The sequence below is a fragment of the Excalfactoria chinensis genome, chromosome 8 (assembly GCF_039878825.1).
Source record: "Excalfactoria chinensis isolate bCotChi1 chromosome 8, bCotChi1.hap2, whole genome shotgun sequence".
Classification (NCBI taxonomy): Eukaryota; Metazoa; Chordata; class Aves; order Galliformes; family Phasianidae; genus Excalfactoria; species Excalfactoria chinensis.
This window is the reverse complement of record NC_092832.1, coordinates 22879950-22895841: the sequence shown is the minus strand read 5'-3', so window position 1 is coordinate 22895841 and position 15892 is coordinate 22879950. Positions and strand designations below refer to the sequence as shown.

Below are 15892 nucleotides of genomic sequence, written 5' to 3'. Positions count from 1 at the left end.
CTTTCCCTCCCCTCACTTCTCAACTAAAATACTTTCTAGTAAGAGCAGTAACGAACCAAAGGGAGCAGCTGATCTATAAGGCACATCTATTAGGAGGAGTGAAAATTTGAATTCTATAATTTTGCAGACAAGTTGTTCTGAGTCAGTTCACCACATCCAAATCTATGCTCTTGTCTGTTCTCATTTCCCACAGGTAGTTATGGCAGTAGCAATTTGAAGTATTTCGTAAATGACTTACTGGTATTCAGCCTGTTGCTTTATTTCCTCTCCTATAATTGAGTTGTGGTGGTTTGACATTTTGATTCAGTGTTGTAGAAAGAGCAGACTCAATTTACTGAAATTTCTATGGTTGATGCATTTAGGAAAAAATAATGATTCCATTTTGCAATGCATTCATTAAGGGAAAGGTACTTACGTTTGTTTGTAGAATCAAGTAGTCATCAGGAACAAGAAGAACATGGTATTTTCCTCCTTGGGTTGAGTAACAACTTTGGGCAGGATGGTTCTGACCTACAGCCTGATTTCCACATCTATTTCCACAAAATACCTGCAAAGCCATTTTGGTACTTTGGTCCTCACCTGTGTATATGAAGGCTATCCGCTACACACTGCATGAAAAGAAGAGGGAGAGTATAGAGAGGCATAATGGCAAAAGGTCAAGTCACTGTAAGGTGTCATCTCTGGAATCCAGACTACATAAAACAAATAAAATTAACTAAATAAAATAAAACATGAGAACTGACAACATAAATCATCTTCCTGCTCTCCCCTACCCCGTCCCCTTTATTCTTGGGAGCAAGTTGACTTCTATGCACCCTTTTGGGACTGATAAGATATTCTACCTTAACCAGAGCTGAAGCAGCCAATTCCTGGCATTGAAACTATTTGCACCAGATCTAGCTAGACTAGGGCCTGCTCAGGCTGGGTGGGTTGGAAAAGTGGAACTGAAAGAAGAAACCACCAAGACACTCTCATTGCTGGGGAGTAATGAGAGAACTTCCCTGTCCCTAAGCCAGGGGCATGATTTAGTGGAGGATTGTTGAAGTTAAGGTAGTTTGGTTAGGTTGTGGTTGGACCTGATAGTCTTTAAAGCCTTTTCCAACCTGAGCAATTCCAAGCCCTTTGTTTGAGGTCACTCTTTGGGAAACACAGTATATTCCTGGCTCCATACCCCTGTGCAGAAGTCCATCCACAGCCAACAAATGCCTGAGCCTCCTTTGGCCCATTTTCTCCCACAAAATCCTCTAGGTGATGATGCTTGGACTGGCTCAGTAACAGCTCAGCAGAGTTGATAGAGCATGGTAATGTTAAAAATAGTTGTGTGATCCTTCCATGGTTGCCAGCTTCTTTTTTAGGAAAGGGCAAAAATGAAGCTGTTGTTTCCTACAAGTTGTGCCTCTTCAGCTAGAAGAATCCCAAAACATCAGCTGTAAAAAAATGGTATTTTCATGCAGCTATTTGTGCTTACATTGTTTCCACTAATAAATTTCAATATTGTGTTGCTGTTGCCATCAAAATGCACTCTTCTGTATGTAAAGCAAGGCTCTTTAACAGTTTTTTGTAAAGAATGCATATCAGAAAAAAAGCACAGGAATAAATGAGAAGGCTATAAAGAATGACAAAACTATAAGGTAACTTAAAATGTAAATTTTAGTATACTGGAGAGAGACTTACAGCCTAGGAGATGCACGGGTACGTTCTTTCTCTGCAGAGATTTCATACAAGTGCTATATAGACAAGCATAGACATATGAACTAGTTATCTGTATCTGTAGACATCACTCCTGAGGTCACTAAGGACTCTCATCACGTTTGCAACAAAATCTTACTACTTTATAACTTAAAAATCACAAGCCCTATAGTTCAAGTTAGTATGAAATTTAAACAACCTCAATCACCTCTTCTGTTTTAAAAGAATTTTACTTCTGCTCTAAGATTAAGAATATATTTGTGTGAATCTCAAGGCTGGAATCCTCAAAGGAAAACAAACAGCAAAACTGGCAAAAATCATTTTTTCCCTCCTGATCTTTGACAGCCTTTTTTTTTTTTTGAATTCATTTACTTCATTTTGTTAAGAAATTTCCTCATCACCGTAACTTTAAGATCTAAGATAACTTGGAGGAAACTAAGTTGGGGAAAGTAATGAATTAAGAAAATACAACACAAGTGAATGCCAGATTTTATTGAGGTACTGCATTCACATGTTTGTGAACCAAACCATCGCACTTGATTAAAGATCATACTAATGACGCAAAGACATCGTGTTAAGACAGCGCGCAAGGAAAATTTAAAACAAAGCTTGGTCAACAGGGTGTACCAAATTATGCGCTGCTTGACAACTGTTCTATCACTGAAATCACACAGCATAAGACAACAATTTGCATGAAAGTAATTAGCAGCAGTAGCTGGTGCAAATTAAAATACATTCCCCGGTACAGTAACCATACAGAAATGGATATCCTGGCACAGCCTCAGGTTGGCATCTTGTAATCAGCTGCAATTGTAGCAGCCAGGAAAAAACTCTGAAAGAGCTGGTGAGGTTCTTGTGGGTCACAGTCTATCCTTGCGGCTGAGGAAGTATCTCTTGAAGCCACTTGGTTCTGTCAACAGCTTATTCTGGTAGCCACCATGTGAAGGATGAAGATCTGTACCTGCAAAATAACAAGCACAGTTAATAACTACTGAACAGGGGAAGATTTTCTGCTGGAAACCAGAAATAAGGAATTCCTACAAGCAAATTCAGAACAAACTACACAGCTCAATTTCACCAGGATTGCTTCCTCCAAGCATCCAACTACAGTCCTAACATTTATCATGAGAAGAATAATACTCCTCAAAGGAATTACTACAGCTATGAACACTAAATATCTCCTCTGGAAGTAGATGGGCAGATCTGCTTTTGTTCCTCTGTTTTGTAGCAAGGGATTTATTCCTGCATGTGATAGAGACTTCATTCACAATGCTGCTGGAACAAGACAAAAAAACCAAAAAGACTTAGTTAAGTAGTTCATCTAACATTTCTGTGCAGTGCTTCTAGAAAAAAAGATACCAGTAATAGTTACTTTCAATTACATTTCTTTTCACTTTTTTAGCTAGACATACAATGCACACACCTCTATTCCTGAAAAATAACAAAATATTCCGAACTATATTTTAAAAACTTATATGCAAAGAAATGACTACTGTGCATGAAAGCAAGATTGCTTCCAAAGTGAAGCAACAACTGTTGGCACAGCCACATTGAGAAGAAGGTATTTGTCTGGATAGGCAAAAATAATGGGTATGCACTGAAGACTGGCCAGAAAATCTTAGCTAGTTCAGCTACTGACAGAAGCCCTGAAGTCTAAAATCTTGGATTTCAAGACAGGTGAATACTAGCAGGTTAAAAATAAAAATAAAAATTAGTCTTCAACAAGTACTGCACTTTGCTTTGATCTTTATTGCTTCTCACCTTTTTTATTTCAGAGCATTTCTCCAATGTACTGAGATAATGCTGAATGGTAGTTTTATTCTCTGTTGTCTTGCAATCTCTCTCAAGGTGGAATCATCCATAAATCATATACAATGCACTTTGACTCCTTGAGTCAAGCTGTTAATATTTAACTGAGATAGCACTACAACATATTTCCCTGTAAAAATATTTAAGAATGAGCATGGAGAACTTTCTCCTAACTTTCATGAAGATGTGTAGTCACAGCCATTTGTTCCCACTTGCCTGACAGACAGAATTATCTTGACAAAGAGATTAGTCTGGCTTATTACCATTTGTCTTCATGAAATCAGTGTAGTTATCATAACAGGTTGAAAGGAATGCCTTCAGCTCCCTGGCCCCTCTCCTTCCCCTTATAGTAAGCTACATAAGCAGCAATAGCATGGGGGTCCTGTCATTAACTTCAACATGGAATTTAGCAGAAGTATGCATGTCACATTTAGATGCCATGTGTGGCTTTCTCACAACAGTTGAAGGTTAGCAGCTACTGATGGATGATCAATGAATAGTGAAGACATGAAATCTGCAGCAAATAGACAACAAGAAATCAAAACAAACAAACAAAAACAAAACAAAAATACAAGCAATTAGAGAACCAGAATTTTCCACCAATCCTTAACCTAATTGTTCACTAAAATTCAAAAAAAAAAAAAAAAGATTTTGGCCCCCTTTCTCACTTTCACGTTCCCAGCTGCTCTATTCTAGTTCTGGAAGCAAAAAGGCTGAGAACGTGGTTTTCCTTGTTTTAGCCCAGGAAAGATATCTTGAGCATTTTGGATCTTCACGATAAAGTCAGTCTCGTTCTACCAACGAAACAGAATTGTACAATTCATCCATTAAAAAAAAAAAAAAAAGAAAAAGAAAAAAAAAAAAAGGTTCCAAGGTTTTCAGTCTTAATGTTATGTATGCATTCAAACCATACAATGAAGCCCTTTGCAGCTGGCCTTTTAATTTTGTCCCGTATCTCTCTTCCTGTAAGGAAGCATGTAGCAGGCTACATTTCATGGTACTCCGTAAATATTGGTCTCCATAACATGGAATACAGCAGGCAAACTGAGGCACAATGGAATGAGAGGCTCATTACAGAAGACAGTGCCACATTCACAGGCTTGAACTGTGATCTCATTTCAGTACTCAGTACCCACATCAGATATTTTTGCATTTTCTCTCTACAAACGGATGCAGGATTGAGTCTTCCCATTTTTTCTTTTTCCAGATTTTGCAGAGGAAACATGTAGAAGGATTGAAAGTTTCAAAATTAGCTTTGTTATTTCTAAGTATTTACAAGAGGAAAAGCAACTTGTTCTTCACATAAGAGTGCTAAGAAGGATGTAATTGCACTAAAACAGGGTAGTTGGTTTTTTTTGTTTGTTTTTTGATTTTTGAAGGGTACAAGAGAAAAACAGAACAGGGAGCTGGCACATCTACTTTCCTGCTGATCTAAGAGCAATTGCTGAGCAAACAGGCCAGTTTAGTTTTCTGTGAAAGATAATGCTGATCTATGGCATGACTTCTTATATTCTGTGGGTGCTTACCATGAGTTTCCACCCTCCCTGCAGAAAAGGAAATGGACATTTCATGCCATCTGAAGTCATCTGCATTATTCATGAATTCCTCTCAAGTCTGTCATTTTTTTGGTGTTGCAGGATATTTTAAATTCTATTTTGCATGATCTGTGCCACAGGCAGTTTGACCTTTAAACATGATTTTAGCATAGAAATCAAGTCAGTATATGAGGCTTCATTTTTTTGCATGATAACCCTGTTCATTCCTATATTAGACTGGACTCAGCAATCATAAGAATATCATCAAGAAGCAGACCATGACTAAACCAAGTATTTCACTGCTCTTACCTTTGGTCACACAGAAGAACTTCTTTTGAATGATAACTTACAATGGTGGTTGCCTTAAGTAAAGTCTAGGGCAGATCAGACAGCAGGGAAAGGACAGAGAACATCAGGGGAATGTGGTCTTCTTTAGCATACAGTTATGAATTAGTATTTATGCTAAAGCAAATCAAGAAGAGATTTCTTTGGAAATACTCTTCCAGTCTCACTGTCAATAATTTCCTGTGCAAGAACAGCATCAAGGCAATGCAATCTTCTCTGGCACATGTCCTCGAAGGAGCATGCACATATATAGAGTAGAGACAGTTGTAAGGTTTGTGAGGATGCAACTCAAGGTCTCCCACTCTTCTTTCAGAAAGCTAAAACTCATAGGAGGAACCATGGTATTTGACAAACACTATACCAACATCAGTCAATACAGAACAGGGCAGAGTATATATAAATACAATAGAGTAAAATGAAATGTTCTTGCTGTACCTTTTCCTTTACAGCATTTGTAGAATCCATCCAGTACCTCTATTTTTTAACATATAGAGCCCCCTCCAGTTTCACTGTCTGAAAAAAACAAAAGCATTTTTAATAAAACAAATGGTACTATTCTTCCTTTAGTTACAAGTACATACATAAATGTACTCACTACACTAGAGAAAAACAATTCCTGGAATCTTCCTTCACAACCTTTAGAGGATGGGATAAAACACAGTGATTCCACTTTCCATTCCTGAGCCTCTGAGAGGCTGCAGTTACTAGCATACTTGTGTTGGAAAAATAAGCATCAAGATGAAGAGGAGTTACTTAATTGCACTGAGGTATAAGTAGGACTCATACCATGCAGTCAGTCTCCTAAAAGAAATGGTAAGAAAAACTTCCTATTCATGAAAGTAGATCAGAACTCTCAGGCCCTCACACCTTTCCAAAAATGATCAGTCACTTACCTTCACAGTACCTTCCATCTAGTCATGCCAAAGCATTGTGTGGTACAAAGCTCACAATACTTCTCTGCAGGAAAGAAATACCACCCTTGCTTTTCAGAAATATTTCTACTTTCCTACCTGTTTACCTTACTGGTCCCACTCCTCACCCAAAAACTATTATCACTCTACTCAGTTCTCATCTCCTAAACGTTTTAGCATTAAAACATTTGTAGTCTGGGGATGTGCTAGTTCCCTACATATTGAAGGGGATAAACCATTTACACAAAGAAAAGCTTGTGGTTAAAAGGAAAGAAAAACCACCTAAAGGCAAGATTACTCTAGTTCAAAAAAAGCAAGACTAGATGAGTTCACAGGTAAAACTTTCATTCGAAGGTTCATTCTGAAGATTCTAAAATTTGTTTTTGTTGCCTACAGATGATTATGCTAAAAATCAAAGAGCTGGAAGATCAGGAGAGCTTTTATTCTTCCTTACTCCTGAAAGCAGCTAACCAGCCATTCTGTAGGGGGCTAAGATTTTGCGTTACTTCCATGCAAAAGGAACTCAGGTGATGAAGATAAGCATTCAGGCTTGTCAGTGAAATCCTTCAAGCTTTTCCAGAGACCTCTCATCCTTGGAAAAGCAATAGGTTTTCAACTTTTGACAGCCTGCCTCATCAACTGCTAAAACTATCAGAACTTGGATATGAAATAATCGGCATTCAGAACATAATAGATGAAAGTGAGACACGTAGTACAATCTGTATAAGACTCCAAACAACATCAGAGGCAGTTAGGAAAAAGCAGAGCCCTTTCAGCATCCTGAGTCTTAATAACTGAAACTAAAACAGAACATGAACACTAAATTATCACTAGGGAAAAAAGGAAGGCTCTGCAATGCCATAGCAGGATGTGGTTTTGCAGCAATGGTCAAGTCTGTAAAGGAAAGATGGAAGCATTTGACAGCAGCAATGTAATAGCACCTGTCTCCTTCCCAGCCTACCATATGCCAAACAACTCTGTCACAAAAATATAGACCAGGAGAAAAACAGCACTGCTGTCCTGGCAATGGCTTAAAAGATGATAATGTAGAAGGAAAACTTGAGAGAAAATGTTAAATAGTAAGGAATTTAGAAGTATAAAGTTGGTTTATAATTAGAATGCAGTCATCTTTTAATAAGAGTTCGCTATACAATCTGTTCATCCAACCTAAGGGTTTATTTAGACTTCTCTATATAGCAGGACCTATTTCTGCTGCCGTTCTCTAGAATAAGTGTTAAGTTTTCAATTTGCAGATTAGTAGCAGTTTGCTGAATGTGTGACTTCCACCTTGGATGCCTGCTCAGCTTATGTAACTTCAAAAGAGACTCTGCATTTCCTGAGAGCCCTATGAAGTGCTCTTAGACCAAAACCTGCATTCTCCGGAAAAAAACAAAACAAGACAAACAAACAAACAAACAACAAGATCTAGGAAGTTTATAGTAAAGCAGACTGAGTTAGACATTCATTGATGTACTTACAATTGTAAATAGGTTATAATTACAATAACTCACTGGTCATCTATTGCCATTCAAGTATAGAAGCACTTTAAAAGCTAGCAAAAACTTTGAATTTGAAGTGGTGTTTGTTAGTGGTAGATGCTGTATTGCACTGGCTAAGCTGCATATGTAATTAATTCTTTCACACAAAAACAAGTGTCAATTCTATTAACCAACAAGAAGGTCCTCTTCAGAAAGAGTGGAAAAATAAAGCTCTTAGTCACCTTTCAAATCTAAGCCACAAATATTGGCTGAAGCATTCAGAAGCAGTCACTGGTTCTCCTATGCCATTAAACTACATGCACTGTTTCTGCAGATGCCTGCATACACAGTTTCAGAACAAAGTTATGGAACAAAAAAGAATGATCCTTCCCTGTCAAGAAAATGCATTTAAAACTTCTTTTGAGCTTCTTATCACTAGAATGAAAGCATTATTATATATGTATGCATTTAAACAAGAAATTAAATGTAACTCATTCAGCCTCTTGCCGATAATGGGATTTGTTTATTGCATCCTTAATAGGTATTGTCAAGTTTTACACCCTTCCTACTAATAAGGAGGAAGCTTGTGCTAAATATTTTCATGTTGAGTTCACTACAGATTTCATTCAGTAAACATAACAGCAAAATAATGCAATGTCATTTTGAGATGTCAGAGAAAATGTGTAGCTGGATTCTTCCACATTTGTGATGCCAAAATAAAGCTTTTACTGTGGAGGAGATAATATATGTCAATAACAACCGGCCTTACCTGCCATCTGTAGGCTTAAACCAGTATCCAGTTTGCTGCGTGGCTTTGTGCTGATAAACAAATAACATAGAACACACACAGTGATGATAAAAGCAAACAGGACCACTGCTGCTATTGACAGGCCCACAAGCGCTCCAATACTAAGAGAGAAAACAAACAAATTAAGCGTACAAATATGCTGGAATACCCATTAAAACAGACATCACAATTATGCCTGGAGGTTACATGTACCCAGTTATGGAAATTTTTACTGTACACAAGTTTAAAGCTCAATACTTAGTGTATGTATAGATACATATATCTATATAGAGGTATCATTTCATCAGTCTGAACTGCCACTTTCATTGCCAGAAAGGCTAACCAGAGAACTTTAAGTCAATAACACCTTTGTAACAGATTTCTCCAAGGCTGACACATTCATTAAAAGAAAAACAACAACAAAAACAACAACAAGAAAGAAAAAACAACAGGATAACAAAAGAAAGCCACATTCAGTCCTGCCAGCAGCTCTGTAGAACAGGGAGAAGTACTGTGATCATTGTTGCTCCTCTTTGTAACCTTTATCAGCAGATTTTTCTCAGGATACTACATCTGCAGGATGAAAGCTGCTTTATATTACTCTTATAGTCACTTAGCAAGAAAGTATATGTACATACTTATGTTTTTTAGCAGCTTCCTTATTCCTAATTCTTCTGTTTAAGTCTTTCTCTAACAAAAAAAACTTCCATGCCAAAATAAAGGATCAATTGTAGTACAGCAAACAATTTGCTTTTCTGAGCCCTGATCTGAGATTCCTTTCAAATAACAGTCTGCAGTGCATGACAAATACATCATCTCCTGCTGAAATGTTAAGCAGAGTTGGCTGTTCTAAAGATATAATAATAATATATACCTGATTTATTCTGATTTGTTATAATACATATTATTTTTGTTCAGGCATCTGTTAGTTCAGTTGTTGGCCTCTTCCAAGCAAAGGAAGAAGATGACATTAAGCAGTACAGCTGTGCATCATACAGCACAACACACTAACATTATCATTACAGAACTTGCACACGTTACTTTTTATAACATGCAAAGCATAGGAAAGAGAAGCAGCTCCTGGAGAACTCTCCCATATTTCCTACTACAGGTCAAAGACTTGTAGGTTATATAACAGGTTACACACCACTAAAAATGTTTGTCATGCAGTAGCAATGTGAGATCTTACCCAAAACATGGAAACCATTACCACAAAATTCTAGATTCCACTAGATTCCAACCCAAATTAAGACACAGTTGGTATGTGATACTTTTAAAAATACTTTCATACCAGATTGTTCTCAACGTACTGAAGTTAACAGCCCTCAGAGTGTATTATTCATTCCTTAAAGGTTAATTCTGGGTTACAGTTTGAGAGCAGGGGTTGTTTCTTCAATGACTGAATTAACTCCAGGGAAATTATAATGCCTTCCACAGCTCTGAGCACTGAAGCATCTTAAGACAGCAGTACTTTTTCTTATTTTATTAAGATAGCTCTCAAAATACCAAAGTATCCATCATTTTAATGATTACCTTCCCCTGAAAATAAAAGCGTCCTTCAGTAAGTCCCCTGGCTTATACAGGGATTACTATGGTGCTGCATACCCATCAAGAAATGCTTTGTTATAAAGCATTTCACCATCCTCATATCTTTACTTTAAGCAGTGGGTGACTGAAGTTCACTCAGCACTCCACAGGTCTCAGGTTGCATCTTCAAGATCAGTCGTCTGGTAGCACAGACATTTAGTTGGAAACTAAGCAGCTGCTCTTGTCCAAAGCTGTGGCCTTGGTAGCACTAATAACTCACCCACCCTCAAAACAATAATCTAGCATAAGAACAGCTACAAAGTCCTGTGAGGAATCCTGATGGCATTTATAAAACTTAGAACATGAGCAGTGGTAAGCTTGACAGAAGAAAACTTTCCTAAGACTCTACATCAACAATGCAGGCATACCCCAAATGTCAGACTGCTCTTATACAGTGCCAGCTGCACACGTGAAGCACTGACACACACCTGCATAGCCAGAGGCTGTATGAGCTGAAGCTGCACTGCCTGCAGGCTCCCAGGGATCCCTCTGCTGCTGTCCAGACTGCTGCTGTGTAGGTCATCAACACTTCTTTCAGTGGAGGCTCAGAGACCTATTGCTATTTTTAGTCCTTAAAACTAATCCATCCACACTAACAGCAACCAGGAACAATTTAAATATTGGCTAAGCAGATGCAGCACATCCACTGAAAGATTAAAAGGAAGCTCATGAGTCATCTGGATCCAAGTGAAACAAATGTTCCTAATATCATTGCTGCAGTGATGTGCTGTATGTTATACTTGCAAAGCCAACACATGAACAACAGACCAACAAACAGAAACAAAAGACTTGCTTTTTTTGGAAAGTCAAAACAAACTCCCAAAGATCTGCTCAGCTAAGCAAAGCCTGCCTAGATCAAAAGGGCACTGTGACTCTACAAGTGTTAATTAAACATCTTGAACAGCAGCTACACTTGACCTACCTGAGTTTTAGTAAAATAAATAATACTACACAAAGCTTACAAAATAGAAGGATTTGGAATGGAGATTGTAATGCTGTTTGATCATTAAAGAAGCCATACCATTTGCAAAATCAACTTGATTGAGCAGTAACACAATAATTCTAAGACTTTAAAACAAAAAGTACTGATTGAAGCCAACAGCATCACAGTCCAGTACAAGTTCAACCTGCTCCGCACCTCTTCTTCCAACCCAGTTTCAGAGGTAAAGCAGATGTCACAATGACTGCAGGTAACACACAGCTCATTAGTCTGGCGGGTAAGCTGTTCAGTGCTTTGCTCACTAGTGCTTTGTAGCATCTGTTGGGTTTTTTTTTGGTGTTTTTGTTTTGTTTCGTTTTGTTTTTTTCTTTTGTGGTTTCAGAAGCTATACAACCTTCTGGTGAATTCTACACACCCCTCTTTTTGCTGACGTTCCCTCTCCTGCTCCATGCATGCCTGGCTTGATTCAAGAAGCATTCATCACTTTTCTTCAGAGATCAGGCTATCCAGAAAGGTGGAATAGGAACGTAGGTTTAAAAAAAAAAAAAAAAAGTTATATCTTAAGTGCTGGTAAATGAAAGGGTAGCCAAGAAATTACTAATATTGTAGACAAATATGTTTAAAAGTATGAAATGTCAGTGTTGCTTGAAGATCAATTTCTGACTGTGCAGCAGCTCCTAGTACCAGTGTTAGGGAACACTTTTCAAAGATCACTTTTTGTGGGAGCGCCCAGGGAAAAGAGGACTCATTTTCACAAAGTGCAGCATATAGTTCTACACATCATCCAGACAAAATTGATTTGGAGAAAACAACAAAAAACCCTACAGGCCTGTAAGAGACAATTACTTCAGTTTGCCCAGGCTGAAGATTTCTTTGGGAACTGCTTCCATCAGAGCTGGCTGCCAAGTGGTCTGGCAACGTGTCTCTCACAGCAGGAAAAACACAAGTACACAATAGCTGCCAGAAACAAAAACTCGTTTGTCAAACAGAAGTAACCCCAGAGATGCACCAACCACTTGGTGGTGCCTTCAGCCATTGCTTTCAAATTAAAGGGCAAAGTCAAGCAGGGGAAGGATGCAGGATGAGAAATTGCAAGTTCCGGACTAGAGAACAGCTTGCAACAGTTATCCCAGAGGATCTTGCAGCTTCCTTCCTATCCTCAGTAGTTTCAGCTTAAAGACTTACCTTGACTGACTTTGGCTAGTTCCTGAAGTCTGTGCCCTCACAAGCTGAAAGAATCATTTGAAGATTTATTTAGAGTTACTTTAAAGAGATAATTAATTATGTAGTTGTTGCATTCTGATGTCAGCAACAGTCTGAAGTAAAGACAAGCAAAGTACTGATCAACAAAATATTGAAAAAGACATTAGGTATGTTTTCTTTAAGCACCTAGTGGAGCCATTATGCACAAATATTTAGTTTTCAAAGTCTTAATGGACACTGCACTGGGAGCTGTACAGTCTAAGTAAAATCTTTCATTTGATTTGTTACTGGGAAAGCACTTATGAGATCAGCTTTCAGCACTAACCATTCAGTGACTTCACTTAGAGGTAAATTGCATTTATTTACTTCAATTCACACAAGACTGTTAGGGCAGAATTGAGCTACAGTAACTTAGGACCACCATACTGAAAAAGGGAATGAATTCTGAAGTATCAAAATCATAGCCCAAAGTTCTGACCCAGATAAAGACTTAGCAGTCACTTCTCAGAACCTAAAAGGTCTCTGTGAGATCTTCAGAGAGGTGCTTCATTAAAGTCTTTCATAGGATTTTGTTCTTTGAGGTACTTTCTGAAAATCATGCTTAGTCTGCCTTCACCGTATTATCCAATCCTAGTGCAGGAGCATAATTTTTAAATTTCATCTTTCTGTTGTTCTCCCGTCTTATAAAGGGTTGCTGTGGCCAAAATGTTCAGACTATCAAGAATTACACCATCTGAAACAATATGGCTGTTTGATGAGAAAAGTGTTAAAAGCACACTTAGGGATGTCAATCACACAGCAGGGGAGCTGAGTAATTCTGTATCATTCTTCACAGATGAGGATACTTGGGAGACTTTCACATTCGGTATCAGGCAAACCAGACTACATTAGACCAGTTAAATGAATGCAAGTCCACAGCACCAGATAGCAAAGTACTGAAGGAATTCTAATATGAATTTGTAGGACTGCTGGCCAAGGCATGTAACATGAGGCCACTGCCAAAGGACTGGTGGACTGGGAATACAACTCCAGCCTAACATAGGGCTCAAGAGGGAACTATAGACTAGCACACCTGACTTCCACATAGGCAGCACAAAGGTCTATGAAAAAAACAGTTAAGACCATTAAGCCAAGAGATAAACACAGCATCAAGGCCTTGGGTACTCAAGCTCAGGACCAAGCTTAAGCAGCTGGATCCCTCTGGGAGAACTCTGAGGGCTGCTTCTTCTTCCCTGAAGAGCTACTTTAAAGTAAGGCTCTTACCCTGCACCTGGCCACAGACCCGTTCATCCAGGCACTCACAAATTTACCTCCTGATCTGACTGGACACACCTAGCAGGGATCAGTGGGCTGTGTCTGACTGGTTACCATCTCCAGACCTGCCCCTGACCTGCTCACTTGACTTCCCAGCTTACCCTTAGGCACACACCACAGCTGTGGACTTGTCCAGCAGTTGCAGGGTTGTGTCTGACCGTGGCTACTGTCCCCAGCCCACTACAGCCAGGCCTGCCCTGGTCTGGAATTACATCTGGAATCAAGGGCCAGGTCTCTTGCTGGTGAGGCTGCCATCCTCAGCCACCTTCTTACATTTTCTCCTCTCAAGAAGCTGCTTCCAGTCACAAACTTGTGTAAAGCAATGAGTATCGCTGTAAGGGAATAGTACCACCTCACCAACCTGATGGAGTCTAGGGCATGTCAGCAGGCAGATCTAAGTGCTCCCGAGCTCTTTTCCAAGCAATTAAACACTATGAGGGCATGGAGTGCCAGATGACTCTCGGAAAACCAAACAAGCAGTCTAAAGCAACACCGATGAGCTTCAACATACACAATGTAGATAAAAATAATCAACACCAAGCCTGCATCAACTCAGAACTGCCAATTCTGAACTCGAGAGAAAAGTTTGAGTGACAGTTTAATAAAATCAGTGTCAACCTGCAGCAAGAACCGCAGACATCTGATGCTGGCCATCAAACTGAAGGATTCTGAGCCCAAGACTGAAGGCATCATATTGCCACTGTGTAAGACATTGCCCTACCCTGAGCACCCATCTCTAGCCTGCACACCTCCAGAGCAGCACTGTGGAGACGAGGTGGTTGTAACCAACCCACCATCCCACTGACCACAGCCCTCCGTGCCACGTCATGGTTCTTGAACACTTCTAGGGACTGTAACCCCACCACCTCTCTGGGCAAAAGCAAACTAGGAAGAAGAAAACTCCCAGAAAGCACTATGAAGCAAATAAAAGGATCTATCCTCAAACCCACCGTGGCGTATGGAGAACTCTCTCTCGGCAGCAGCTGCATCTCTACCACTGCCCTCGAGGGCACCAAGTCTCAAAGTGCCTCAAACACGGATCCACAGACAAGTCCCGGCCAACATGGCTCTCCCGTCCCCACGGCAGCCCTCCCTACCTGAGCCACCACATGTAGCTGTGCTCGTAGGGGAAGAAGCTGTGGGGGTCATCGCAGCAGTACTTGACGTCCTGGAAGCCGCAGCAGTACACGGCGCGGGCATCGCCTCCCACCCGCGGGCAGCTGAAGCCGCTCACCAGCACCCTGTCGGCGTTGAGGTAGCTGCTGCACTCGGAGCTCATTGCGCTGTTACGGGGCTGCCCGCCGCCTCGGCTCCGGCGGCACACGGGAGGGAGGGAGGTGCGGCGGCGGCGGGCGGAGCTCGGGCAGGCGGCGGCCCCTCAGCGCTCCTCAGGTACCGCCGCAAGGCGGGAAAAGCGTCCTGAAGCGAAGAGCCTGGCGCCGTCCGCTCCTCCGAGGCAGAGTGGGCCTGAAGGGCAGCGCCTCTCAGAAGGGCTCGGTTCTCCCTCAGCACTCCATCCCAAATGGAAGAGAGAATTCAGGGAGCGCCCTACGCCTGTAAGCCTCAGGGGGATCTTGGGAAACGAGAGGGGGGTAAGATCAGAGCCGCTTGGTTTGGTGAGGGTAACATTATATACTTTGTTTCAGAGACCAGCCTCGCAGAGGTCTTCATTCTATGGTTTTAAACCACTTTTTTGTAATGTACTTTTAAAGAGTAGTGCCCAGGCAGTCAGCATTCCCTGTTGGAAAGAGCCACCTGCAAGGGAAAGGTGGGGAGATCTCAGTTTGAGGTAACACCTGTGTCTCAGGATGCATTTTGGCCCACAGAAAGCAGCATAAGAAAAAGTCCTCTGGAGAGCAGTGGGTATATACAGCCCCTCCAAAGATTCAGTCCTCAGCACTGACAAGGTTGGTCATGTTTAGATGCAAAAAAAAAGGGCTAGATCAAGTGTCACACAAGCGACAAAGTCACCTCAAACAAAAGTTTTTAAAGAAGTAAGAATGTCGTGCAACAATGAGAAAGCCTGAACTTACTTTGCAAGATCACAATAATTCAGCTAATACTCCATGTTTTAATTTCAGGTTTTACCTTGAGATGGACCACAAACAAGTGGGGTTTTCAGCAGCTTGAAGAGATGTTGGGTCCTCATCAGCCAGGATAGATTCCCACAACACCTGAACAGGGTGAGGCTGGTAACAGCAATAGTTCCTATCAGAAGGCCTAGACAAGGTAAGATACAAAATCTAGGGTCTATTCAACAAATAGTATATAATATGTTACTTACAACACATGTT

The 15892-nt window shown here is 40.3% G+C and overlaps 1 protein-coding gene across 3 annotated transcripts; it reads right to left on the bottom strand.

The window, feature by feature from the left end:
* Positions 1-1634: 1634 nt before the first annotated feature.
* SHISAL2A (shisa like 2A) lies at positions 1635-15203 on the bottom strand. 3 transcript variants are annotated; one of them, XM_072342765.1, is made up of 5 exons: positions 14549-14686; positions 12267-12310; positions 8537-8676; positions 5814-5887; positions 2168-2650 (listed from the first exon to the last, which is right to left on the bottom strand). In XM_072342765.1, the coding sequence occupies exons 1-4, from the start codon at positions 14585-14587 to the stop codon at positions 5853-5855; spliced, it is 258 nt and encodes an 85-aa protein (XP_072198866.1). In that variant the 5' UTR covers positions 14588-14686; the 3' UTR covers positions 2168-2650; positions 5814-5852. The 3 variants fall into 3 exon arrangements, with proteins under 3 accessions (XP_072198865.1, XP_072198866.1, XP_072198864.1); XM_072342764.1 differs by lacking the exons at positions 12267-12310; positions 14549-14686 and adding an exon at positions 14696-15126 and having other exon boundaries at positions 1635-2650; positions 5814-5891; XM_072342763.1 differs by lacking the exons at positions 12267-12310; positions 14549-14686 and adding an exon at positions 14696-15203.
* Between the last annotated feature and the right edge of the window lie 689 nt (positions 15204-15892).